The 26,182-nt window shown below is 52.5% G+C and overlaps 1 protein-coding gene across 6 annotated transcripts in view; it reads right to left on the reverse strand.

The window, feature by feature from the left end:
* Positions 1–1,918: 1,918 nt before the first annotated feature.
* Positions 1,919–26,182, reverse strand: part of LOC149340294 (uncharacterized) — a 53,088-nt gene continuing 28,824 nt past the window's right edge. For 4 of the 6 annotated variants that reach the window (XR_016283590.1, XR_016283592.1, XM_089549038.1 and 1 more), the window contains 2 exons: positions 14,449–14,571; positions 1,919–2,740 (listed from right to left, as the gene is read on the reverse strand). Coding sequence is in view for 2 of the 6 variants with exons in the window: in XM_089549038.1 (XP_089405164.1) it covers positions 14,545–14,571 (27 nt within the window). In the remaining 4 variants the exon portion in view is untranslated. Of the gene's footprint in view, positions 2,741–14,448; positions 14,572–25,656; positions 25,874–26,182 lie in introns of all 6 variants that reach the window. The other 2 variants (XR_016283591.1, XM_089549039.1) reach the window with 2 other exon arrangements.

Raw genomic sequence — 26,182 nt, forward strand, 5'->3', positions numbered from 1 at the left:
CGGTTTCCTGACAGCGCCTGACCGCGATCGATCGAGCGCGAGAGAAGCGAAGGGAGAAGAAGCAGGGTGAGCAGCACGGCTCGACTCACGGCTGTGGAAGGCGCTCGCCGTTTCGCCTCCTCCTGTCCAAGCGGCCGGTGTCGTCGCGCTGTGTGGCCGGCGACTGAGCAGGCCGAAGTGGCAGCCTCGGTTCTCCGCCGGGCTCTCCTCCCTCTTGCGCTGCGGCTGCCGGCCTCGTAGGCGTGGGACGGACCGAGAACGGGACCGGCTGTCTCCGTCGACGACGACTGGCCGATGATCGCCCGAAGAATGGAGGCCCAAGGTTCGAGCCTTCCGCGCGCTACTTCAGGTACCTGACTTTCGAACGCGTAGTCACAAGCACCTGATGCAGCACGTAGAGGCCAGGGGCAGACTGGTTGTGTGCGGAGGAGGCGACGATGGCGACCGGCGGGAGACGAGAAGGGTCGAAGAAGGATCTCGGATGCAGGAGGCAGGCGGGCAGAGGAACGGGGGTCAGGGGCGACAGAGACCAACAGCTGGGACTCGGGAGGGGTAGGACCACGACGACGAGGAACAAGGCCCGAGGGCGGCGCGGATCTGCGAGGTCCGCGGCCGCCGGCCGGGAGCGAACGGGTTGCGGGGGGAGACGACGACGAAGTGCTCCGAGCGGTGGCTCCGAGGAACCGTCTCGGCGCGCGTCCAGCCGCGACTACGCCCGGGCAGCGGCTGCGCCGCGGCAAAGTCCCCGCGCCGATCGATAATTCCGTTGCGGCGGAATGCAGAGGTGGACCCCGGCGCTTCGCTGAGCGGCGCCCAGCACAGAGCAGTAGCGGGCGGCGGAGGGAAGGGAAATACCGGGGGCTGACGCATGCGCCAACCGGAGGCCATGGCAGCACAAGCGCTCACAGCGCGACCGCACAGCGTCGCCAAGCGGCGGCGCCGCCGACGGCGCGCCGACGACGAGTGCACGCACCTTGGCGATTGCCGTCGCCGCCGCAGACGCAAGAGAAAGAGAAGGAAGAAGGGGGTCCTCTCCACCGCCGCCGCGTTTGCGCAGGCGCGCCAGACGGCTTCATCATTGTGCTCGCCGCCAAAAAAGAAAGGGTGAACGAGACAAAAGAGAACGAGAGAGACACGCCTGCGAGAAGGCGCTCGAAATGGAGGGGAAGGAGGAGGGAGACAATAAAAACGAAACGCGCGCACCGCCGCCGCCGCATGGAAAAGCAGCGCGAGCGCTGCGCTTCGCAACAAAACGCGAGACACCCAGGGCGGCCGCCAGGGGCCTTGGCCGGCGGGAGGACCGTCCCCGGCCGCCATTTTGGTTCTCTAGTCTCGAGACTGCCTTAGCTAGCCGCGACCTGGCTCCGGGAGGGAGCCTTTCACTCCAGTCGATACAAATCCCTGTCTGCTTTGCGCAACAGTTCGTTAAATTATCCGTTCGCGCATATCCGTACGGCAGACCCGAATGAAGCTCTGTAAGATGCCGGACGCGATAAGCTGTGGTACCCTGTCTACGCGATAAAACTTCCATTAATCATTACCGGCAGGTCGCAAATCTGCACATCTTCGCGCACAGTGAAGCGCGCTCTGGCATACCAGCCATTGATGAAGAGAGTACGCGACCGAACAAAGCGGCGCGATTATTAGGCTAATGATGACTGCGGAACGTCTCATGCACAATAATCAATTAACCGGTCAGGCTTTGTCTCAGTCTACATGGTGTCCTTCGGTAAAAAAAAAAAGAAGCCAAATAAAACTCACATCAAGGAATGTATCTCCTGCGCAAACCGTTCCTGCTCTTCATCCTCCTAAACGAACCGCAGCCGCATCATCTTCGTCCCTGGAGAGAGGCCGGTCTTGGAGAAGGCGTCGCGATCCTTTCCATCCTCGCAGGAGACGCAACAAGTTGCGCCGGTGGCTGGGAGACACGGCCGGCCCCCTTCTCCGTGCACCCTTCCTTCTCGCTCGCTACGCAGCCGTGGCGCGCACGCAGGGCCGCCCGTTCCCGCGCCACAGGCTGCTCGTGGGATTGCGCAAGAACGCTGGCCACTGCAGTCCGGCTCCTGGGATCTGCCCTCGTGGGGCTGTGTGCATTTTCGGCCCGCTTCAGTGGCATACCAATTTGGAGGAGGAGGTAGAAGAGGAAAGGCAGGGAGGTTAACCGGAAGAATAATCGGTTTGCTACCCTACACAGGGAGAAAGAATTGAGAAGATAAAAAAAAGAGAAAGGAGAGTAACAGAAAATTGAAATCACTCTAAAACGTCAGTGTTCGTTGAAGTCACAGACTGTCGTGCAGGCTATAGTTCTCAAGCAGCGGAGCAGTGCCTTGGAGGCCTTAAAGGAGGCCTTGGAGTAGGGTAAAGTCAACAGCGCAGTGAGTATTAATTCCCGCCCGAAAAAGGGCAGCAACTAGTGCTAGAAGAGATTCCGAATTCGCTAGTATGACGTTCGGGCAATCAAAGCCGTACGCGCTTCATGCCAGACATTTTGAGCGAAGCGTGTTTTTTTTTCCTTTTTCTCACGACGAGCTCTACAAAGTCCGGCTTCACGTTCCTGGCGGTGAAGCCGCAGTGGCATCAGTCTCCGACTCCGTGAACTTCGTCAGCAAGGCCGCTGGCTCTCTACCCGGTCACTCTGTGCTCCGCATGTCCTTCTGGGACAGGCCACCACCGCAACTGAGAAGGACGGTCCTTCAAATGCAGGCACGGTTGGACTGGACTGCACGGCCGGTGAACATTCCTGGAGTGAGAAAAACAAAAAGAGAAACGGCGGTTCAGAGCGCGACACGATCCATCTACTGCATTGGCGCGGATTTCTACTATCATTAGGTCCGCCGCGGAGCCGGCGACGGCAAGATGCGCCCGCGGGAACCAGTCCGCTTCGCGCCGAAACGATCCCGACGCGCTCCCGCTCCAGACGGTCACGAACCGCAAAGTATGCAAGGATCGCGACCAACCACCCTCTCTCCTCCGCGTGGGAAAGGATGCCCCAGGGCGAGAAAGGGTGGGATAACTAGTCTCCACCGCACTGGCTGCCGAGCTGGCGGTCGCAGAGTACCGTCTCTCTAACGGCACTGACCCGGTTCTTTCCTTGCTTCTGGACGCGGGTAACGGATACTACGGCCCTCGGGCAATGCGTGTCTGCTCACTGGGTGAGAGCTTTCGAAGCAGTGCTAGTTTCACACTCCGCGAGCCACAACGGATTCGCTTCCGCGTCGAACAGTGCGCGCCTGATGGATAGGGGCAAGGCGCAGCACGGGAATGGGACGCCATCGCAAGCGTTGCTTGTAAGAAGGCTCATAAAGTTCAATATCTTGCAACGCTTCACAACCGACCCGACTCGGACTGACGAGAACCGACAAGCATTACTCGCTCATGCAGAGCATCGACATAGATTGTACGCACGACGTCCTTGCTGTCCTGCGCAACTTTCTACGGCATCAATAATAGCCATAACTCAGCCCCACGTGCAGCACCACTTCTGCTGATGTAGACGCATCCTGACGGGTAAATTGGGGAGCCAGCACAGCAGCCATTCGCCAAAGCTGGGCCGAAATATCACGAGGAAATAGCCCGCACAAAACTCGTAGAAAGTCAGAGCACGAATCACCGCAAAAGCTGAGCGCGGCATAAGCAGATGAGACCAAAGAGATGGCGGAGTCGCCCATCAAGAAGCAGTCGCAAACCACGTAACCGACACCGTCGGAATCAGACTGCGCGGACACACTACACTGCCAGCCGTGCGCGCGCGCGGTCGAGGCGGTCCCGCGAAAAGACCGAGAGAGTGAGGATGACCGGCGAGGAAGTGGGCTTCCTGGCGCCATCTGTGCGGCCGGAAGAGAAACCGGAATCAGCAGGCGCGCTCGATTCATCGCGCGGGGAAATCCAGAGATGACGTCATGCGGGAGCGGCGGCGCGGACTACCGCGCAGTGGCGCGAGCGCTGGTCGATATTCTGGTCGGAGAGCACAGCGCATAGAAGTGACACTCCGGCAGACCCAAGGCACACGAATCGGTATCGAACGGACACCGTACAGCCATCGTCACGCAGGAAAAACCAGATGCATTCATTTTATGTCAATCTTTAAGCCTACTCATGCGATGCCAAAATCGATCTGCTCACACGGGACTATCCCCAGCGCACATCACCATGTCCAGTGAAATCTGACGGTACGAGGTACACACGTGTAAGCGCTGTTCCAGCTTTTGCGGCCGCGTGACACGATACGGACACGGAAAGCCTTCAACAAGAGTTTGTCTAGACCCTGACTCATGGAGGTCGATTCACTCGCGATTGCGAAATCAGTTAACGAGGACAGTACACAGTGATGCCGGATAAGCTGAGCGAGCACCGCAGCCAGCGTGGTGTGCACTAGCCGGAGGACGTTCTATTCACTGCGTCCACTGACTCATGCGCGCACAAGGAAGTACCAACATTTGGGAGGGCTTTTCCATTTGATTAAGAGAGGGGTTTTCCAGTGAGAGGAGGGCCACTGGCGGAATATACCAGCTATTTCATTACCTCCTCGACCAATTAGCAACGCGACTCAAAACTGATGCAGTGTCATCCTTAGCATCGCAACCAACGCTATCACACACAATGTAGAGGATGGATGTGTCATCTAACTGGGTACTACAGCACGAAACATCGCGAGCGGGCACTGGGTGAGCCTTAATTAGGAGCGAAACTTCTCTGAACCAACATGCGTTTACAAGAGAACTCATGCATTATTCGCTCCTTTCGTTAAGAAACACGAGCTCTAAGCCACTGAAAGTTATTGCACCTCACAGCGGACACATTCGTGCGCATTTTAATACCTCTTCCTTCCTCCTTAAGGCCGAGTTCTTGAAGACATTTGGTAACGCACGAGGAGGAACTTAGTGCAGAGAGATGGAGGTGGCCTTTACCACGAATAGGACGCCTGCTCCGAGCTTCTCGAGAAGCGAACAGCACTAGGTAGCGGTACACTGCATACCGCGAGATTTTGCTTATGGCTCGCGGAAGAGAGGCGATGGTACAATCATGGATAAAAGTATGCGGGATGCAGAATCGCCATAAAAGGTCTTTTTGCGCGATCAGGAAACGCAGATCAATGAAGAGTAAGGGTTTGAGGAGACATGCGTACTCCATCCTGTGGAACGAATCAGTTGGGTGGCTAAGCTAGCGTAGCAACACAGAAGTAAATATTTCTCCGCATCTAGCAAACGTTTGTCTCCTACTGTAAAAAGCGCTTGTGCGTCTCTCTTCTGTGTGCCGTCCTTTACAGCGCTCCATCGTCACACGGCGATGAGCCAACTTGTTCCACAACGTGTTCTTCTAAGACACGGTAGACTTTGTGCCGAAATCTAGCACAACAAGCAATACGACACAATTAAAACACAAGAAAGTGGGCGTAACAAGGCAGCGTACTCGTTTAAGCCTTACTACGCTGCCAGGAACCAAATGCCCCGTAAAAAGGAACATTGATTCGTACACTTCAGTCAGCACGTAGCCGCCTTATAAGCGCAAGAAGGCTGACGAGAATAAGGCCCGGGGCGAGCCCGTAGTCTTCGCCGCTGTGAGTGCGGAACCACTCAAGAAAACGGATCACAATGGCCCCCCTCCTCTCCCCCGCGCCGAGTCGCTGGCATGCGCAGCAGCTACGCACAGCCGCCGCGACGGGTGCGCGGCGTTTATACGGGGCGGCCCATTCATCAGACACGTGGGCCGCGACGCTGGCTGCGCGGCGGAGCCAGACCCCGGGGCCCGAGCGGCGGCGTCGGCGGTCGACCCAGGACGATGACCTCGCCGCGGCAGCCCGCGACGGCGGCGGCCAAGCCGTCGACGACGCGTGCGCTCTCTCGCTGGCAACGGGCCATTCAGAACCGACGGCTGCGCCCGCCCGCCCCGGCGCAGTCGTCGTGACGTGACGCACGAGACCCCGAGCGGTGGCAGCGGCCCGCTTCCGCCGCACCCACCGGCGCCACGTGGGTGTCACGAGGAGGACCCCGAAACGGAATGCGTCCCCGTGTTCGCTGTTTTATCGTGTGGAAGAGCACAGCTTCCATTCTCGCCTTCCGCATGCAGACTTAAAAGTAGATGTTTACGTCCTCGATGCAGTCAAAACTGTCCGGATGATAATTTTTTCTTGGCTGGAACCCAGATTTGAAGCGCGACCGGAAGACCACGTAAATTGGTAGCTAGCGGGACGTAGGCTTCGAAAAATACCGGATGGATGTAATCTCAGCCCCGCGGTGCAACGTCCACTTTTTATCGCAAATATATACATGTACACCAGAAAGGGCTCAATAGTTACCTCGCCGCAGAAGCGTGTTTTCATAAATAGCGCGCGTCCTTGACCTCCTGAAAAAGCAGATAGACTAAGGGTTTCGAGAACATGAAACGGATTTGCATACAAACAATTCAAATGTAGTCGCCCAGATTGTTCTTATCCTTGCGTACGCAGATCCATGAGTAGTAGCGCAAATTTCCTTCATCTGTAACGCTAGAACAGGGAGCATTAACAAATTCCATGACTCACCGCCGCGGTCTTCTGTGTGTGGTTAGCAATATGAAATCATTCTGTGGTCTAAGAAAACTGTGAAGTGGGGCGGGGGGGGGGGGGGGGGGGGGGGGGGGGGCTTCCCTGCCATGCGGGCAAACTGCTCGGTCCTTCTGAGACAAAGAACATTGTTAGGCTCACAAGGCAACGGGATTAACAAAATCATGTTGAAAAGCGCAAAGGAAGTCAGCAACAGACGGTACGGCCCGAAGGTCGAACAGACGAATCTAATGCGGCGTTCCGGTCAGCAGGCGGTGTAGTGGACATCATCACGGCCTCAGGACATATGAAATAATAGTAGTAATAATAATGACGCACGATTTACCCTGATTTGACCAAATACGAATTTGGTGCGCTAGCAACTTCGGTTTCGCTTCGATGCTCCGTTTTCAAGATCAAGCAGGTTTCATACAAAGATGGGCAAAATTGGTGAGTGGGGGCCTTTAAAACTGAGAGGCACACACAAGCTCTTCCTTAAGGGTATGATGCGATACCGTTAATGGGTTAATGCCCCTATATGCGGAATTGGTCAGTCGCTATTTTACAATCACAGATCGCTGGGAATCCTCACATCACTCCTCAGAGGTTAAGCGATGCGCCACTGCCCTGCGATGGCAGGTGCTGCCAGCGATGGGGCTTGTGAGACCCAGGTTCCTCTTCCCGAGCAACCTCTCGCGACCAATCACTGATTGAGCTGCCTCCTAGCACCGTGGGCAGTTTGCTCGCAATCAGGTGGACGGCTTGACCCAAGTGGCCTACCTGCCACCCAGAGCGGCCACATAGGTAACCGATGGGTGGCATCCGATTGTCTTACGTTCGGACACTAGTTTGCAAACGGGGACTGGACTAGCTGGGATAAACACACACTGTGGACGAAGCGTTGCTATCAGCTGTTTATTTTTGGAATAGAATACGGGCCTATACGCAAAAATCGACGTTGCATCCAGAGCAGAAAAAAAAAGTTAAACTACAAAGAGTAAATCCCGCCGCTAGGCACGGAAAAACAGAAAGAAACGGCATGTGCGAATCATAGGAGAGTAAGACTATGCTCCTCTATAAATTCAAATTCCATCTTGCCAAAGGGACCAAAGGCCAGCTGACTCCTGCATAACATAACATAGGTCAAACACCAACCAGCTCGCCTTAGATCGTCCGATTATCAGCTGGTCGCACCAACTTAGTTTCAACTTGCAAGGTGTCACTGTTTAGCCTTCAGAAGCAAGGCTCACCGATTACTTCAACTCGCACACAAGTTATGGCCTCGGACTTTCGTTAATGTTAGTACTGTTAGTTAGTTATGTTAATAGTAAGGTTGCAAGCGCGAGCTAGACAGTGCATCAACTCCGCCAAATGAGAGAAATTAGATATGCGGCTATGATCGCAGCATCCGCTACAGAAGAGTTCGGCGGCGAAGAGCACAGACCTGTGAAAAGCTGTCCTCTGTATCTCAGCCAGCTGAAGCGACAATCGCTGACCCCTCGCCTATATATGTAAAAGCGGACTAGGCACGCAGAAAAAAAAAGTTTTTCTTGTTTTATCTCTCATCTTCGATAAGAAGGCAGCGGTCGTGAAATTTCACTACGCTATAGCAAGCGACGTGAGCGCCACGGAAACAACTCGCACCCACTGCATGGAAAGCCGCCATCTTGCCATGCGAGCGGCAGTTGCGCACGCATCTCAATTCCGAGATGCAACGCGCAGCGCCGCCACCGCTGCGTGCAAAGGGGAAATGAGGGAAGCTAGATCAAGAGAGAGGGAGAAAAGATCATGGGGAGGCGCGCCGGCGCGCCGAGCCTTTTTTCCCTTCATGTCTCCCGTCTCGACCTCGCCACCATCCGCAGAAAGGTCAACAAGAGGCGCCCCAATCGATGTGCGGACTCCTCAAAAAGAACGCGTGCAGCGGCGCACGCTCACCACGGCACCTCTACTGCCGCGAACGCTCGCCACTGACTGCTGCTCCACGCCATTATTAGCCTCCGTTGGCATCACTCTCTTTTTCCGCCGTTTCGGAGAAAGAGTCGGCGGTGGTCGCTTCTTTTTGTTTCTACGTGTCTAGTTTTTTCCGGTCGCAACGAATGCGCTGCTTGCGACTCCGCCACAGCGGCGGCAGCCGGCGCTGGTGACAGCACGCATGCAGAGACACAAGGCAGCCATTGAGCATGCTGAGGTCGCCGTTGCGCCGACGGACGGTGCTTACGACATGTCTGGCTTTATTTTTTTTCTTTTTTCGATTTCATCCCTCGCTCTAGACATGACATCAGAGATCGCGTGGACTTTGTTTTCTTTGTATTTCAAGGCTATAAAGCAATAGTGATCGCTAGGACGTCCGGTCCGCGACGCGACAGTAAGTGGTCGATACTGCACTACCAAAGTGGAGCCATGCGGCCTTCCCAGCAGAGCCAAGGTCACAATGGCAGTGACAGCGAGGTTTTGTGAGGGAAAGAAAAGCTAGCCGGTTTTCACCAGGAGCGTGCCCGGCATGCGACGGCAGGAAGGTCCGTAATCTACAGATAAGGAAGCAAAATGTAAAGTAAAGAGGGCACACACAGAGCTTGATACACGCGAAGAATGCAGTAAGCGATTACTCAGGGCCATCGACTCCCTAGCGCTGCAGCAATGCATCCGGCGCTACGGGAAATTGAGGCTCCGAGGTGTGATGACCCTTTCTCGGGGAAAACCTCCTTCAAGCACTGGCAGGGCTTCCTCAGTTTACGAATGTGAACGCCTTTAATGTAGTCCGTTCCAGTGTCTGAGACGATATGAATTCTTGCGTGTAAATTGTTCAGCAAACGTGGACGAAGTGTCAAGAAGGCACGGCTGTTCGCTAATGCCTTAGAAGAGAGGGCAGTGAGGGTGCTGCCTGAACTCAAGCTGGCGGCAGATAGAGCGGAAAAGAATATATATATATATATATATATATATATATATATATATATATATATATATAACGTGTGCACGGTAAAATACAGCCGAGTACACACTAAATATTACATGAGGAAGGCGCTCTGCAAGTCGCACTGAGCGCGATTCCACATCTAACAACCACTTACGAATGCGTCGATCGTTTCGCACAGTCCGGCCGCATGGTACAGAAAAGCGAAACATAGCCACGAGGAAAGAAATGCGTGCCTCTCTTACGTCCGCTTGTCTATATACATTTCGCCTGACAGGCTCTCCTTTAGGAGCTGTTGCCTGTCACAAACTTTGCCACCTATGTCACCCCTACTCTGGCTTGGTCTCTTCACACTGACGAGATGAACAGCAACTCTAATCGCAGGATAGGCTACCTACGCCGTAGCTTTTCAACAGCTACAATTTCGTTAAGGCTTCTGCAATATCGACATTTCACATTATTCAAGAATGATTAATTACAACCAAGCTGACAGTTAATTAAATAGGTCATAAAATTAACTAGTACTCGGAAATATGCTTGAACAAAGTATTCACCACGCGAACATGAAAAGTATAGTGCTCTTTGACATTGAATGAATTGAGTCATGCTGCATAATGATCTCATTAATTCGAAATACAGTACACTATACTCCAATATTTCACCCATGCAAGGATAGCTGAACCGGTGCAGAACTTACTGGAACAGCACATATTTGAGCTGGTACAGAGTAACTACTCATACTGCGCCGGTTGCTCTGCCATAACATCTATGGAATATAATCCTCCCCTTCTGTCATTAGTGTATTAGTATACAGTACTGCAAGTCAGCTTACTCTTCAGGTTCGTTATACTTTGTGACCGCGACGATCAACCTTAGAGATGTGGCTTGATTCGCAGCACAGAACTTAACTTTTTTTTTTTAACTACGAAGGCGAAAAAACTCTTATCACCTCTCTTCCGATATTTGTTTCCTTTTGGAGTAATCATGACATTAGAGTTTAATGGGGCAAGGGAACTAAAAAGCCAAAAAGCGTCCACCACAGGGACAATTAACAATTTTAGATTAGGCGCGTTTTTATTATACCGTCGCTAATATTGCACAGTCATGAGCTTCCATTTGGTGTCACTTAATTTTGCAAACTTCGCGCCAAATTTTCATGCTCCTGCTTCACCCACTCGCCTGCGTAGCGACTCTGCTCTGAAGACAACCAATCAAAGAAAGCACACCGTGAAAAACATACCCCGCGACCTCTTCACGGAAAGCACCGTACTGCCAATCGGATCAACACGAAAGTGAGCCGTGTCTAGCGTGTTCGCATTAGTGTACGGATTCCTCACTCAGTCATAATTTCCTCTCCCTCTCCAAGTCAAGCTACAGCACTACGTTTCCGGCATCACCTCGAGGTCCCTAATCACGCAGCTCTGACCAGACCTGAGCAGCGATCGTGCAGCGAAGCACGCAGCCTACTCGTGTATACGCGCTATTGCAGTACGCGCTGCGCCCAACTGGGAGCCCTTATCAACTCGCTCTCTGATCACTCCGCGTCTCCATTCACAGTCCGGCGGCGCGCGTATCCTGCGGTGAGCAATTTAGCGACCAGCGGGGAGGCTTGACTGCGTATCGAGAGCATGCGCTTTCTCTCTTTCGTTCGTCCTTTCTGTTTCCTTGCTTTTTTTTTTCTGTTTCTCTACGGCATCACGCACGCTCGCGGGTGTGTGAGCGCACACTTTCATTCATGCGGTCGGGGAGGGGGAGTCTGTACATGTTCGCGGCCAGCTTTTACAAAGCCCGTGCGCTCGCTGTCGCGGGCGTGCGCCACTCATGCTCCATGCGTGCATGTGTAAGAGAACAGTGAATGACCCCCGTGCGCGGATAGCGCGGAAACGCGCCACGCGCTGTGCCCCGCCAGCTGCGACTGTGTTATCGCATGTAGGCACACACCGCAACCTGCAGCTAAGTAAAAATGAAAAGGAAAAAAGAAAAACAGCGCGCCTACCGCCCTTTATGCCACACGCATAGCGGGATCCGAATCAGCTAATCGCATTCGCGTTAAGGACGGCTTGAGGCCTCAACCACTCGTTTTCGAGATTGCGAATCGTGAAACGGCCGATGGATGTTTCGGGCTGTAGTAATAAAACGCTCGTGAACAGTTCTGTGTAGGAGACAACGCGATACGTCACCTCGCAATGCAAGAAGTGAGGGACTAAGAGAAAAAAAATGTTACGATGACTAAAGTAGGGTACCGCGAGTGGGTTTTTAGCTTCCGATTCCAGTCCACTGGGCATACCGTGGATTCTCCGCAGTACAGTGTCAGATACTCAATAAACGCAAAAGCGCCCGCGGCTCTCCCTTTGTGTAGAACTTTCCCGTATACGGACTGTTAGGCTTGCCGACATGCATCGCCGATCCTTTCGTCTGACACCCCAACCAGTTTAACTACACCTACATCCTCTTCAGATCTTAGCAAGAGTGCAGTCTGTCCAAGTTCTTATGGAACAAAACAAAAAAAAAAGAAACTTTGCAAGACCGTAGGTCCCGCATTTCTTCCCCTAATGTCCTGTCTCCATGCTCAGTGATACGGGTCTCTACATCTTCAGAAATATGCAACATTCTGTGATAGACATTTAGATAAATAAACACTGGATAGAATATACATTTAAAAGAAACTTACGAATAATCTCGAGGGGGAGCGCGCCAAACTTAGGAGTTATTTTCCCACTGTAAGCTGATTTAGCCGAAGCAACCTACCTGAAAGGAAGCAGCTAAGAACGCTCCCATTGCTGTGGAATTTTTGAGTTCACTAAGCGCCTGCTCTACGACGAGCGTTGCTACTTGGGCTGCGGAATTGAGTTTAAACAAAAATAAAACAAAAACACAAAAAGAGAGGTGTACACAGAGCCCGACAATGACAAGTCAGTGCTACTGCGGAGCGGCTAAAGAGTTACTCGCGGCTTTTCACTGTGCCATGCAATCTTCTGCCCTGGGATATGACGTCCACGCGCTGTTTACCGAACATGCGAATGTTCGCGTTCTGCGTCGAATGTATGTGCCGCAGAAAGCGCGCGTTGAGGATGCCCCCTCGAGGTATCGACGGTCAAATCGTACATGAATGAAAAAGAACACGATACTGCGCTTCACAGTACAGATGGCACACACGGCATAGAGACAAGCCACTCCGCTCAACTACTAGGCCTAGATCGCTGCGGCTCAAGTCATCTGTGAACCACTTTAGAAAATTGTCCGATAGCGCCGTGCACTGCAGATAGCACGCACAGTAAGAGACCAACGCCTGCCGCAGCCGCTACGTCCACGTCGCCCGCGCCACGGCACACAAAGACTTCTCAGCGGAGCAACGCACGATGACGTCCTCCCCTACTCGCGCACCCGTGCCTGACGACGGCGCGATTCGAAGCAATGACGCAACGAGGCCGCAGCGTCCCGCTATCCTTCGCGCGGTGTTGATACGGAGCTATCGCCCTCGAACGCACGCCAAGAGTTGGAACGGACCCACTCGACGCGCTTGGGAAGTCCCCCCTCCGGCCAGCTGCTGCTTCGCGGAATGCTCGCTAAGCGGGTTGATAAGGGGCCTCCGCTTATGCACCCGATATCGCACTCCAGGCCCATTCCGACATAATGTTGCACGAGTACGGTACGCGCAAACGGGGCGCGAGCCCGTGCATGGTTACGGCATTCTGACCGCTAAACATGAAGGCGACGTCTTACGCCTGCATTGTCCGCATTTCAATGGCGGCGCAATGCTACAGAAGCATTCGTGCATTGAGATTGAGATCGTGAGATCGTGCACGGTGCAGAATTCCTTGGCGTCGCAATTAAATAGACACTACTATGCTGCTACATTCACCGTAGCCAACAGAGTAGCTTCAACAAGGAAATATCCTTAAAATCACCAGCTTAGCGCGAAAAGGGAGATCAGAGGAGATGGTGCATTCAGACCGAGCAACGCTGAGCAAGGCTATAGGCAGGGCAAGGTCACGGAGGCCGTACCAGGACAAAGTGAGACAGGACACGAAGGGACAAAGCCACACGCAGCGTTGAAACGAATAAAATAAGAAAAATAGAATGAAGCAAGAACTAGAGAAGCAATGCAAGAGAGGGCGGGGAAAGGCAGCAGGTGAAAAGATAAACAAACGCGTCGCTGCGCACGCGGCTTATATGGCCGACTGCAGGGCGCTCTCGCATTTGGCCCGAGGGGGACAGAGTGTTAGTTAACGGGCGCCGGTTGGCCACGCGCCAGCAGCAACGGAGGCACGCGCCGCAGACCGTTAATCGAGGCCCGCGCGAGACACAAGGTTTCACTTTCCCCACGCGTACAGGCGCACCTAACCGTATACTAGTTAGCCAAGAACTAGCGCGGGGGCTGCGGAAGGAGCGGGTCAGGAAAGACGAGAGAGAAGCGGAGGGCTGCAGCTATACTTCCTGGGCGTGCCTCGGGCGCGATAGCACATTAACAGTTCCGGGAATGCGTAATGACTCCGGCGTCCTAACACGCCAGTTGCAGTGAAGAAAGACGAGCCTATACTATAGAGACTGTCGGTCTTGGCCGCTCGATCAACGCACGGAAATGGCGTTATTAGACGCTCTCCTCGCGGGGATGCGCACCTGAGAGCAGTGTTTTCGTTTAGATGGCTTGCCGGACGTGTAACGCCTTTTATTCAATTCCTAATGCTAATTTGTGCAACCCAGTAACTACTTTGCATGTTCCCAGAGCCTCGAAAAGACGTAAAAGGGCAACAACAAAACCGAAACAGAAAAGGAACAACGAAAGCGTGCAGACGACAAAAAGTCTTACGGGGATTAAGAAGATGAAACGTTATGCATGCGAACAAATTGATACAGTACGTGTGAAGCAGCAAAGCAAGGCGCTATAACTAATGGTGGTAACTGTCTCGCGACAAAATAGTAACCGCTTCGATAAGATGATAGGAAGGGTCTCAATTTCAAAAAAGAGCCCTACAGCCACAGAATAAATGCAAATAAGGGGTTGCGTACTCACTGGTGCAAAGCAGGCGCAAGGAGCCTGGTGCCGAGGTTCGCAGATGGCATGGTCACGCGCAATGTATACAGCGCCATCTCTCGGCAACAGCAGTCGCTAAACGCCGTGCACTGCACTTGTGGCCTGTTTAAGAGAAAGACAGAAAAAAAGAACACTGGTCAGTTTTCAGATCTCCTGACACCTTTAGGGCATACAATAATAAGATCCATATAAACGCCCTGGTGTTCAAGCAATTCAGCAACTACGGCAGCAGTAACACTCAGGCCCCGATGGTGGGTAAACAGTTCAAGAGCGGCCTTTGGAGCGGTTATTAGCGCCATATGAGAGAAATATGGACCTGACCATTGGGAATGACCTCAGGATATCAAACAATGCGTGTTTTAGTGTTTGCAGCGATGTTTTCATCCTGAGGTATAATAGAATGCGCATCAGTAAAGCGCCCATGACATGATCTTCCATTATCGGGACGTCACAAGCGCGGATAGAATGTTTTCAAGCTATGCATGGACGAATTTTTTTGCTTACGCTCTCGGTAGAGTGATCTGCCACAATAATTCTCCCTTTCTGCACATTAATTAACCAGGCTGTTTGCATAAATTTAAACGTTGTGTTCACTGTCGTCCATGCGCGCTTCACTGATCCTCTACCACGGGCCACCGACATTCCTAGAACATGACAGCTGCCCTGCGTCTCTCATTTATGGCTGTACTCCAGAGGTCGTCAAATCGCCGGAACTGAAGATCATTACGAAGCTGCAGCAAGAAGACAAGGAAAATAACGACCAGAACCCAAGGAAATATACGAGATTATGAGCTGAATACCGAACAACTTTTAAACAGCTCATTATTAATTGTCTTCTTTCTCCGGCTTTCCCAAAACGTACTGACGCAAAAATGATGAATACTGCTCAAGTAGAATTCCTTTTCCGAACGAGCAGCGCGCCCGAACTGTGGAGAGAGACTTCGCAGCATCGTTTCGTTCTATAATGACTGGCGCTATAATTTCTCACGGAGCTGCCACGGCGGGGACTTAATTGAGTTGTAACGAAAGCCGAGACGCTCAAGCGCCGCCAAAGGAAAGCGAGTGAGATACAAGAAAAATAAAACACACGAAGAGGGAAACAATTGAGCCTCACAGCGTGCGGCAGAAAAATGAAACACCTGGCCCCACATATACGCCTTCGGTGCGAGTCGCGGAGACCCCGCACTAATTGCACTCGTCGACGACAGCTTTGCCGGGAGCCCCATTAATTGGCAGGCGAACAATCGCCGCATTATGTATATAGCTCCATCGCGCCAGCCTTCGACCGTTACGCACGGCCGAGGAGTCAGCGACCGCCTGTTTATACGGGTACCGAGTTATTTTAATTTCGTCTACGACCAAGGTTTATGGCAAACAGTTGGCGTAGATGATGCTCGAAAGAGAACAGTCCGAACAATAGCATCGGACAGGCGCTGAACCAGCATCGACATTTTCGTGATAGTCTAACCGCCAACATCTTCCATCTTCCATTACCGAGAATTCGGGGCATCCGCCTCTAGTTCCTGTGGCTGACACCATGTGGCGCATGGGTTTGAAGATTCAAAAACAGCGCGTTGATATCATCCTTGACCTAGGAAGGAAAGAGAATAACTGAGCGGTTACCATTGAAGCTCAATAGGCCGCTAGGCTTAGCAGCACTGCCTCAGAGCTCTCCGATTTCCTGGCAATGATCAATGCTCTGTTCCGTTCAACTACTTGCCACTGTGGTCTGCGTGTCAGTGACGTTAGGTTGGAGAGCCCAAGGCCGCGGATTATATCCCATCCGCAGTGGCTGCACTTTGATGGAGGCGAGATAGAAGTCTTTTCATTCGCCTGTTTCGACTGAACAAGAAAGCAGCAAGCGGAATGCCTGCGTCCTTCGGTAGTGCATGGGCGCGCACAGCGCTTCGCCGGTGCCAGGGGACGACTGTCCGGCCGAGAAGAAAACAGCCACACGTGCCTGGAGACACGAGGCGCGAACGTGCCCGTGTCTTTTTTCGTTTCACTCTCCCGAGGACATAAAAGAGAGTAGAAAACGTGAGAGCCGACCCGGAGGTCCGTTGACTGCGTGCGTGTGTCACCGCTGGCCTTATCTCCGGCGGACGACGTGCAAATGAGGAAAGGCGCGATAAGGAAGGTGGCCCGCCCGTTTATCAGGAGCGCGCGAAAAGCGAGGACCAGAAAGAAGACTAGCAGCGCACCGAAGATCTCCAACGGCTGAGACTTCGTCGCATCCCCCCCCCCCCCCCCCCCCCCCCAAAAAAAAAGGACGCCATCGGTTTTCACGATATTTGCGAGATACTTATAATGAGCGCAAAGACTCAGGAATAATGCTGTAAATTAAGACAAGCACATAATGACAATATTTGCGTTGCTTCAGCATACAGACCGCGGTTCTTAGCAGCAACTAATTCGTCCATAAATTACCGACTCATTTGACGTCAAAGTGCTATTCCGCTTCTGCGCAGCACAGAGGCTGTTATGACAAGTTTCAGGTCCCGTGCTTGCAATGTATATACAGAAGAAACAGGCACGTATTTTAAAATAATAATCTAAATTAAACAGCTTCCGTGGTGGCTCAGTGGTTATGGTGCTCGACTGCTGGCCCGAAAGACGAGGGTTCGAACCCTGCCGCGGCGGTCGCATTGCGACGGAGGCGAAATGTCGGAGGCCCGTGTACTGTGCGATGTTAGAGCACGTTAAAGAACCCCAGGTGGTCGAAGTTATCCGGAGCACCGCGCTATATGGCGTCCTTCATGACCTGAGTCGCTTTGAGAGGTTGAATCGTATAAAAACAAAACCAAATTTCAATTAAACTGCACCAAGGCTAAGAGCAGTTTTGGCTGCCAGGACGCCTCCATCACCAAGCTAATAACTTGGAAGCGGCGAAATTCTGCACAATTTGTCCCCAAGGGAAGCCGGCACGGCAGCTGACGCAAAGCTACGCGACAGCTTTGCCGGATCTTCCTATGGAGAGCGCCCTTCAAAGAAAACGAGCATACCGTGAAAGCGATGACAGTATATGCTATATACTCGCCATGAGAGAACTGAATCCCGCGAAACTCCCTCGGGACATCCCCGCGCGACCTGCTAACACCACTCCCCCCCATTTCTTAGCAGTGTCCTGACTCCGACCCAGCTGCCGCACACGGCAGCTGTACAAGTAACAGAGCGGCGATACGTGCTCGGCGTTCCGGACCGAGAGAAACTATTGCAAGAGCCCAGCTTAAAAGGTGGCGCTCTCATCGTGGTCTTCTCCATCACTTCGAAAACGTCCCCGCGACGACGCCAGCGGTAAAGGGGCTGCCAACCACCTTTCCTCGTGCTACGGGGCGCCTTGCATGCTACAAAGAAATTTGTCTTCCTTTCCCACCGGCCAACCGTCGTGGCCATCTCCTCAACTCCTCCTCTGTGTCGCGTGCACCAAGTGGGCGCAGCGAAGCACGTCCTCAACGAGTGCGACGTTAAACGTCGCCTCGAAGGATCCTAAGATCCTGCATGCTCTGACCCCGGAGCGCTCTGCTGTGTAAACTATACAGGTGTGGCAGAGGATCATCACTTCAACGGACCGGAAATTAAGCACCGCTTGACGGATCTTCGCGATCCATCTTGTCGCGTCTCCACCCCCTACTCTAGCTCTCTCCTCCAAAAAGAAATTGCTTACACAACTTGCGCTTAGAGCGACGAGGAGACGGTGGGCTACTCGAGATAATTAACGTAGGTGATGCATCTTACTTTGTCGCGTACGCTGGCATCGGAGGTTTTGAGCCAGCCCTCGCTACATCTCGGAAACTCTAAACGCGGCGATTTTGGTACTGTTCGCGGTGTGGCATATGAAGACGGAAACGGGTTTCGTTCGCGCAAGACCGCTTCGTAATCTTCACCAAGCAAAAACCTTTCATATCGGTAATCACCCCAGCACTGCGCAGATTCGGCTGAAAGAGCGAGAACCGCTGGCGAGGTGGTTGAAATAGTACCTCAATAAAGTGCAGCATTTTTGGTATTTCGCGCCATTTTCTAGTAACTAGCCCTACTCTACATGGTTAAGTATCCACATTTGCTCTTTTTAGCTACAAAATACGAGCGGTCACCGCATCCCAAAAAAAAAACGGACTGACTTCAGGCACCTCGTCCTAATTGCAGTTAAGCGCTCCGCCGTTAAATGGCGTTAGCTGCCGTTGTCACGAGTCAGTATCCAGGCGGATATCGTCGTGGAAAGTAGTGCGGGCTTGTGTTGTCAACAGTTGCGAACTCTATTAAACGTGTCTTGCGAAGAAGTGAAGTCTGATGGTACCGAACAGCGAATCTATTTGAAATTTCCCTTTCATAGAAAAACGAGCACATGGAATGCTTGGAAGGACTTTTAGGAAAGAAACGCTGAGCCGTAAGTAAGTTTTGGAATGGTTTGCAGTATTCAAAACAAGAGAAACGAGCACTGAAGATCATACTAATTCGGGGCGCCCTTAAACAAGTTTCACCGACGAAAATACCGGAAAAGTTGGAGCAAAATCAACGAGGATTGTCGGTACACATTAGACGAGACTTGAGAAGCAACAGGTCTAAGGTGTAGCTCCTGTCACTTGATTTTGTCCGTTTATTTGAACATGAGACGCGTTGGTGCGATGTTCTATAGGTTTCCAACTGCTCACACGTGACCAAAGAAGCACGCGTTTGGCACATGTTTGGCACTGTGGAGGAGGCGATCAACCACATCAAGCTCGAGCAGTACCAGAGATGCTTCAAACACTGGTAAGAAACATTTGATTGGTGTACTGTTTCAAGTGGAGAGTAATTTGAAGGGGATTGCGTGCTTTTTGTACGAACTTTAAATAAATTGCCAAAAAAAATGTCAAATAATTGAAGTGTAATGCGGTTGTGTACTTTGGTTCTCACGATCTGGTTTCGCTGCAAACTCCATCGGGATCAAACTAAGAGGAGCAGCAATGGTATACAGCTATCATATCGTTTCTTCACCCCAAAATAGCAACAACAGTCAAGGAGCTTTCTTTGCTGTGGGCATACGAGGGGAAGCGCAGCCTATATACGCTTCGACGCAATGGAGCTGTAACCTGCTGTGCTAATAATATACAGCACGGCCGTACCGCCCAGCTCCGATTAGCCATTCAACACATGCGCCATGAACGAACAACTGCTGCCGACATAATCGTGCGAATGTAGAAGCACCACGGATGCAGGAACAAGTCACCTTCATCCATAACCGGCGTCGCTGTCCGGGGATGTCATCGGCAAGCGCTGACGCTACACCATCAATGCTATCCCAACGCACCTTTGCCGGTCCCGGCGTCCGTCACTGAACAACGACGTCGGAACGACCGGAAACTCGGTCGCGTACACAGGGACGCAAGCCCCGCAACATCAGACGGGCAAGTGTTAGTGTAGCGTCCGCAGAGGAGCTGGCTGACGCAGGCGAACCGAAATCATCCTCGATAGGCGGCAAAAAAACACGGCTGAAAGCATACACCCATCAGCACCTGCCGTCTTCTGGGCCCCAAAGGATTGATTGCCGGCGCTGTGATCCCTTCAGTCTCGCTCCGGTGGCCAAGGTTTCTACGCGTAGCACACGCACGTACACACCAGCACGCATCCCGAACACATCTGGCCACCGTTCTCCGAACCATGACGCCCCTGGGAGCGGGTGTGTGTGAGTCAGTCGCCGCAAGAGCCCCGAGCCGCAGCAGCCGCCAGGCAAACACGGCGGAACAATGGCCGGCTTAAATTAGCCGAGGGTTCGCTAACCGACCGCCGCCACGCGAGTCACTTGCGCGAGGGTGAGGGAAACAAGAGCGCAGGGCTTTCCCGCGCAAGCCACAGGGCCAGCCGAAAGGAGACGATATCAACCAGTTTCGAGGGTGAAAAATGGGGATGCCATCTTACGGGGGCTGTTGACCTACGACCGGCCAGAGATTCTACGTGTGCCACGAGAAATAAAGAAGCATCATAAAACGCCACGTTTTACGCTTCATTCGATGTAAAGAGGAGACCGCAATAACAAACCTTCAGACAGCCGATAGAGCCTTCCAGCCCCAGATGGTTTACATAGTCATCGGTGAACTGGTGAACGCTGGTGTTATTTGGGTTGCGGCTCAACAGGCCAATGAAGAGTACGCCGCAAACCCAGGAGAAGGTCGCTCCACAGTTAGCAACGCAAAAAGGAATTTTTCGCGCCCTCCTCAAACGTTCACCCTCAAAGGTGCTAAGCGCGTTCGCCCATGGTCTACAGCGCCTTCGAGGGTTCAGTAGCGCCAGCGGAGGGGCTCCAAACTATCCATTCCAGGCAGTTAAGCAGGCCTTCTGCGGGACACTTCGCAGTGAATCTGGAACGACTTGGGCTCGAGCGGCGACACAACGGAGCTCCCCTTCGAGGAGCGCACCACAGGAGCGCACGGCAGCCGATGTCGGCAGCCGGCAGTTGTCCAACGAAAGAACGCCACGAGCCGAGCCTAAAACAGGGGGGGGGGGGGGGGGGGGGGCTCTGAGCCTTGGCTGAGCCGAGTGAGAGTTTGACGTACGACGAGTCATCACGAGGTGAACAATAGTAGTTCGAACGTTGCACAAAGTATCGAGCGGCTAGACGGAGGGAAGAGGGCACGAGACAGGTAACGTTGAGGCGGAGGAGGTGGAGGGGCGACGAGAGAGGCAGCAACCGGCGCCATGCCCCGACACAGCAACAGATGCTTCGGCGCCAGGTGCCCGCAGCGGTAGACGGGAGAGCAGCACGCAAAGCACGCGCACTCCTCACCTGTCGCCAACGCCGCCGTAGCTGCTGCTATGGAGGAGGTATGCACGTATACTGACGTCACGGAAAAGCCTGCGCCGGCTGCTCAAAACGGCGCGTGCCCCGCTCTCGCGCTGACGCCTGTGCTGACGCTGACGGGCGTGCGCGCGTAGCCATTTTGCCTGCTCTTTGCACGTGCTGCACTGACGTCAGGGGACGTAGTCGTCTCCTGCAGCTCGCTCTTTTGCAACTTTTTTCTTTTTTGGTACTACCACGAACGGGCTATCAGGATACGACATCTACAGTTGTCGGAAATTCTAAGGATTGCGAAATCCGTTCTGTTCGGCGACACGCCTAATATGCGCATCGACTATTACGAGGGATGTGTTTTCCGATTCAAATGAACTCAAAGAGTCTTGTAGCTCCCGGCCGTTGAAAAAGAAGCTATAAAGCAGCTTCTAGTCGTACGTGCTCCTACATTCTTATACTGGTTCTGGCCTTTTCCTTGAATTCCACTTTCTTTCTCTTCCCCTCACGGAACAATCACCACTGGAAACTTTAGACTCTATTGTATAATCTCAGCGCAATAAATCAGCACAAACTGCGCGTTAAGCCGCAAAACCCTGCGCGAACGCACTGTCACGTCGCTTTCCGCACGACCAGGACTAGCCTCCACGAGAATCTCCGAGTGGCGACACAGAGCCACAGCACTATGCATCCGCCCTGAAAACTCTAAAGCTCGCAGCACTAGATTCTCGCAGGGTGCGCACTGGCCTGCCTGCGCGATAGTACCCGTTGCCACGCACCAAGAATGCCAGAATCCGCAACTGGCCGGCGATTAAGGAGCCCAGATTGATTTATGAGCGCGCTGCGATGTTACCGGGACCGGCTGTGCGGAATATATGACTTCCGGCGGTCAACACAGCACCACACGAAGAACCGAACAGACCGGAACCATGAGAACAGGCAGAGTAAGCGGCACAATGCGACCGCGGAACAGTTCACGCGCACTCACGCCGACGTGTGGCGCCTGCTTAGCGTCGCAATACGCGAGGACACAGCCCAACGCGCATTCACGGGCCGCGCAGCAGCGGCGACCCGGGCGAAATGAATGGGGCACGGCCACGCTTAGGCATGATCCGCGCTTTGCGCCGGCCGCCATAAATCAAACCGCGGGCGTCGTTGGTTGTTGTGGGACAAGAGGGCGCGACGCACGCAAGAACCGAGCCGGCAGCTCGTCACGCGACTTAGCAAGTGCGAAAGGCACGGCGGAAGAGCCCACAGTGGCGCCACCTTCGTGGCAGCAAACAAAGCAGAATAAAAAAAAAAAACACGACAGGAAAGAAAGGAAAAGGGCATTACGGAAATAGGGAGCCCGTGTAGTGGATTTATTGGCCTACACTCTACAGAGAAAGGTGTAAGAAGCGAGTAAACTGTCCTCTAGCGGAGTGCGCTAGAGGACGGCTAACTCCCAATTTACCCCCATTTAGGCGTGTTCCTGTTTAGAGAGTATGACCAGTTCTAAATGTGGTCTAAGGTGCATTATCAACCGCCGCCCCAAGTGACCTGAAAGATCCTGCTAAGCTCTGCCTAACCACGGCAACCGAATACGTCAGTTGAATGACTACAGTTGCACCACGGAAAGTAACTCGCCAAGGAGAAGATACCGTGCAGCAGCTGCGTCACTGGAATCATCTCGGCCGCGAAGCTGTTACAGCAGAAGGACACACGACGAACAGGAACTTTAGCCCATGTTCCTGTTCTCGCTTGGCACAGCACTGCTCCGAACAGGAATTGAACGCAGTCCCAGGCGCGTCTCTGTAAACACCGAGCACGTTCGCGGTGGGGAAACAAGAGTGCTGAGAAGGCGGCACGTGACATGCGTGGTAGTGCACTCTGGCGGCCAGACTGTTTAACGAGCACTGGCTAGTGAAGATTCGTCTTTTTTTTCTTTTCTGGCGTTGCGCAAAGTGAGACGGGAAAGAATGAGACAAAGAGTGAGGGGTGGAAGTATAATCGAAGAAGTAGCCGAGTGTGTGCCGCCGATTTCCCTCGACCGTGAAACTCTCGAGGGCGTGCAAACGAGCGTTGCTCACGCGATGCGAGCACGCGACGCCTGTGCGACGGTGAAGAGGCGCTAGAGAGCGCATGAGCGATGGCTGGCTCGACGCCGCGGTTGCCACTCCCTATGGTCTTTTTAGATCCATGCGTGTACAAGGGAACCAAAAAAAAGAATACTGCCCGTCTCCACATGTGTATGATAGGCCTCCATACATATTTATCTCCAGGTCTGTTGGCCCACCTATGGAGATGTCGAAAGGGCGTTAAAATATGCGCGTTTTCCCAGCCTCCAAAAAAAAAAAACATAAAGAGGGAGAAATGCTGGCCTAGAGATCCATGGCATTAAGACCGGAAGCTGGTCTCCGATTGGACTACTAGATAGATATGCTCGAGATGTTGCTACCTCTATTTTCTGGTAATTTTCGTTTCCAGACAATGATGCTGGTGGGCCAAAGTAATAGGAGAATAGGAATGAAAGGAACGGAAGTACATTTGGAAGTTTGCGGCAAGGAGTTTCTTGCGCCGTCAAACGCTGCGAAAAATAAAAAAAAAACAGCAGGGCAAACAGACAGCAAACGAACTTTTTCCACGCTGCCAAGGTCAGCAGTGTGAGAGCTAGGCCTAACATGGATGCCGGAGGGAAATTTCGAGACAAACGGAACTCTTTGAGAGAATCAGAGTAACACAGCGACAGCAACAAAGAAACCAGAAGGAAAGAACAGAAAACTAAGAAACGAAAAAAAAAAACACGCGACTCATGCACTGGCACTGCAAAACTGCGTGCTTAATATGTTTTCGTGTCCCGAAACATCGTTCTCTGTCGAAGCTGACAATGAAAAACAAGCACTGACGTGGCTAGACAATCAGAAATCGCTCTCTACACTTACGCACCGAAAGCCAGTGGTAGCAAAGCGATGAAGGCCTTGAGGATGAAGCAGACTTGGCTGAAGCGACAGACAGAGGAGCGACTGAGCTCGGTGGCTGTGACGTAAAAAGATCGTGTCTTTGCGACATTAGTGCCACTACTCAGCGTAACCAAAGATGGCATATGCCAAACCAAACGATGTCTCGACTACCGAAGCGTACAAGACCACGACCAATTCAAATCAAGTGTCTGAGAGGGTTAGCAAAATCAAACCACGAGGCTCAGCGCTGCACCCACGTCAAGGGAAAATTTACAAGAGCGGCCATAATGTCCCTGAACGGTAATGATGAAGAAAAATCGCCACGTCACCTCTACCATGAGCACTAGCACAACTGTAGGCAAACACCGTCAGGTGGCGTCACATGTCAACATAAGGTGGCACTCAATGAGTACGCCAATAGTGTCTACCTTATAAACTCGTGTAAATCGGGCTTGAGTTTCGATGGTGCGGATCATACATGAATTAAGAAAAAAAGCCTACAACCGTACTTTTTTCTGAATTACCTAGTTCAAAACAGGGGGTGCGCCCCATCACGGGCGCGCCCTTACACGAGATTATACATTTTTTGTATAATCCCTGCCACCGGGTTCACTGCACTTGTAGGAACTTATCCCCTTGTTACTTAGCACACGAACGTTTCCAGCCGCATGCTTCGCCCCTCAAGATTTCCAGAATTGCACGAAGTGGCGCACTACATTTTAGTACGCAGTTGTTGTTTGATTCACTGCATATTTCCCAGTCGCGTACTCTGTGTCTAAACACAGGAACAGCAGTTTTGTGATGTACCACAGCACAAAAATCCTAACTAATCATCTTTATGTAAAAGAGAGACAGAAAAATGATTTTAAACCAACGCGAGGATGGCATATTATCCGAAACCACTGTTACAAAATAAAGTATTGCCGGAAATGCTGCTTCCATTCAAGCCAGTTAAACTTCGCATTCATGCCATCCTTCGACGTCGGTTTAACCAGAGCTGACCCTAACTTTCAGCAACGGCCGGACACGCACGGTGAGCGCGTGTTTTATTTTTTTTGTCGCTTGCGACAATCAGGAACCCGCTCCACACTAAGCGGCATTGGAAAGTGGGCGGAATCTCTAATACGACACGCAAGTGGTGCGAGTGAACAAACAGGCGGAAAAGTCCGAACGCGTCACGAGGACGACAGACGTCCTTTTACAGGAAGTAGCGCGGGAGGGCGCCTTTCACAATGACTTACGGAAAACGCGAGCGAATCCGGATGGGGTTGCGCGCAATCCGCTATCCGTTGACGTCGCAGTTCTCGGTACGAGACAGAAGACTGGGGAGACAAAGAAAAAAAAAAGAAAACTATAGGCTGGTCTGCTACTTCCTGCCCTACAGAGGAGTGAAACGGCGGCAGTGGAGATAATGACAGCTACGGCTTAACGGAAGGCCACAACGCAGAACATCTGCGCAGCCGTGGTACATATACGCCCACTCACGTTGACATGACGTTGACTGAAGCAGGGTGGCTCTCATCCGTTCCGGCGAATCCGATGGCGGCGCTAGCGGCGGTCGTTGCCAGACTGCGGATGACGTCGTAGAGATGAGCCGGCTCAATGCGGCGACGTCAGGCGCATGGGCATGGCGTTATACTTTCGCCAATGGAATGTACTACGCCCGGTTTTGGAATGGCCTTTGTGAATCGAGGTGTACTTCCTGCATTGTTGCCGCCTTCCGAATCACAGGCACGGCCGAGATTTCAAAGCAGTGAAAGAAAGATCCTTCGAAACACGTTTTAGAGCTATAGACGTGATGATTTTGAGTTCCCTGACTGATCTCAATTAACTAACCGCGTAGCCAGAGTACAGTCGTGAGCAATACCAGAGAGAACAAACTTTACGCACAAAATTGCGTGATTTCTCCAGTAAATTTGAGAATGACATTTGGATATTATACGCCAAGAGGAAAACTAAGTAAAAACACTGCTTGTCACACATTAGCAATAGAAAAATTCTCGAACTTTGT

The sequence above is a fragment of the Amblyomma mixtum genome, chromosome 6 (genome assembly GCF_055824585.1).
Source record: "Amblyomma mixtum isolate Tamu chromosome 6, ASM5582458v1, whole genome shotgun sequence".
NCBI lineage: Eukaryota > Metazoa > Arthropoda > Arachnida > Ixodida > Ixodidae > Amblyomma > Amblyomma mixtum.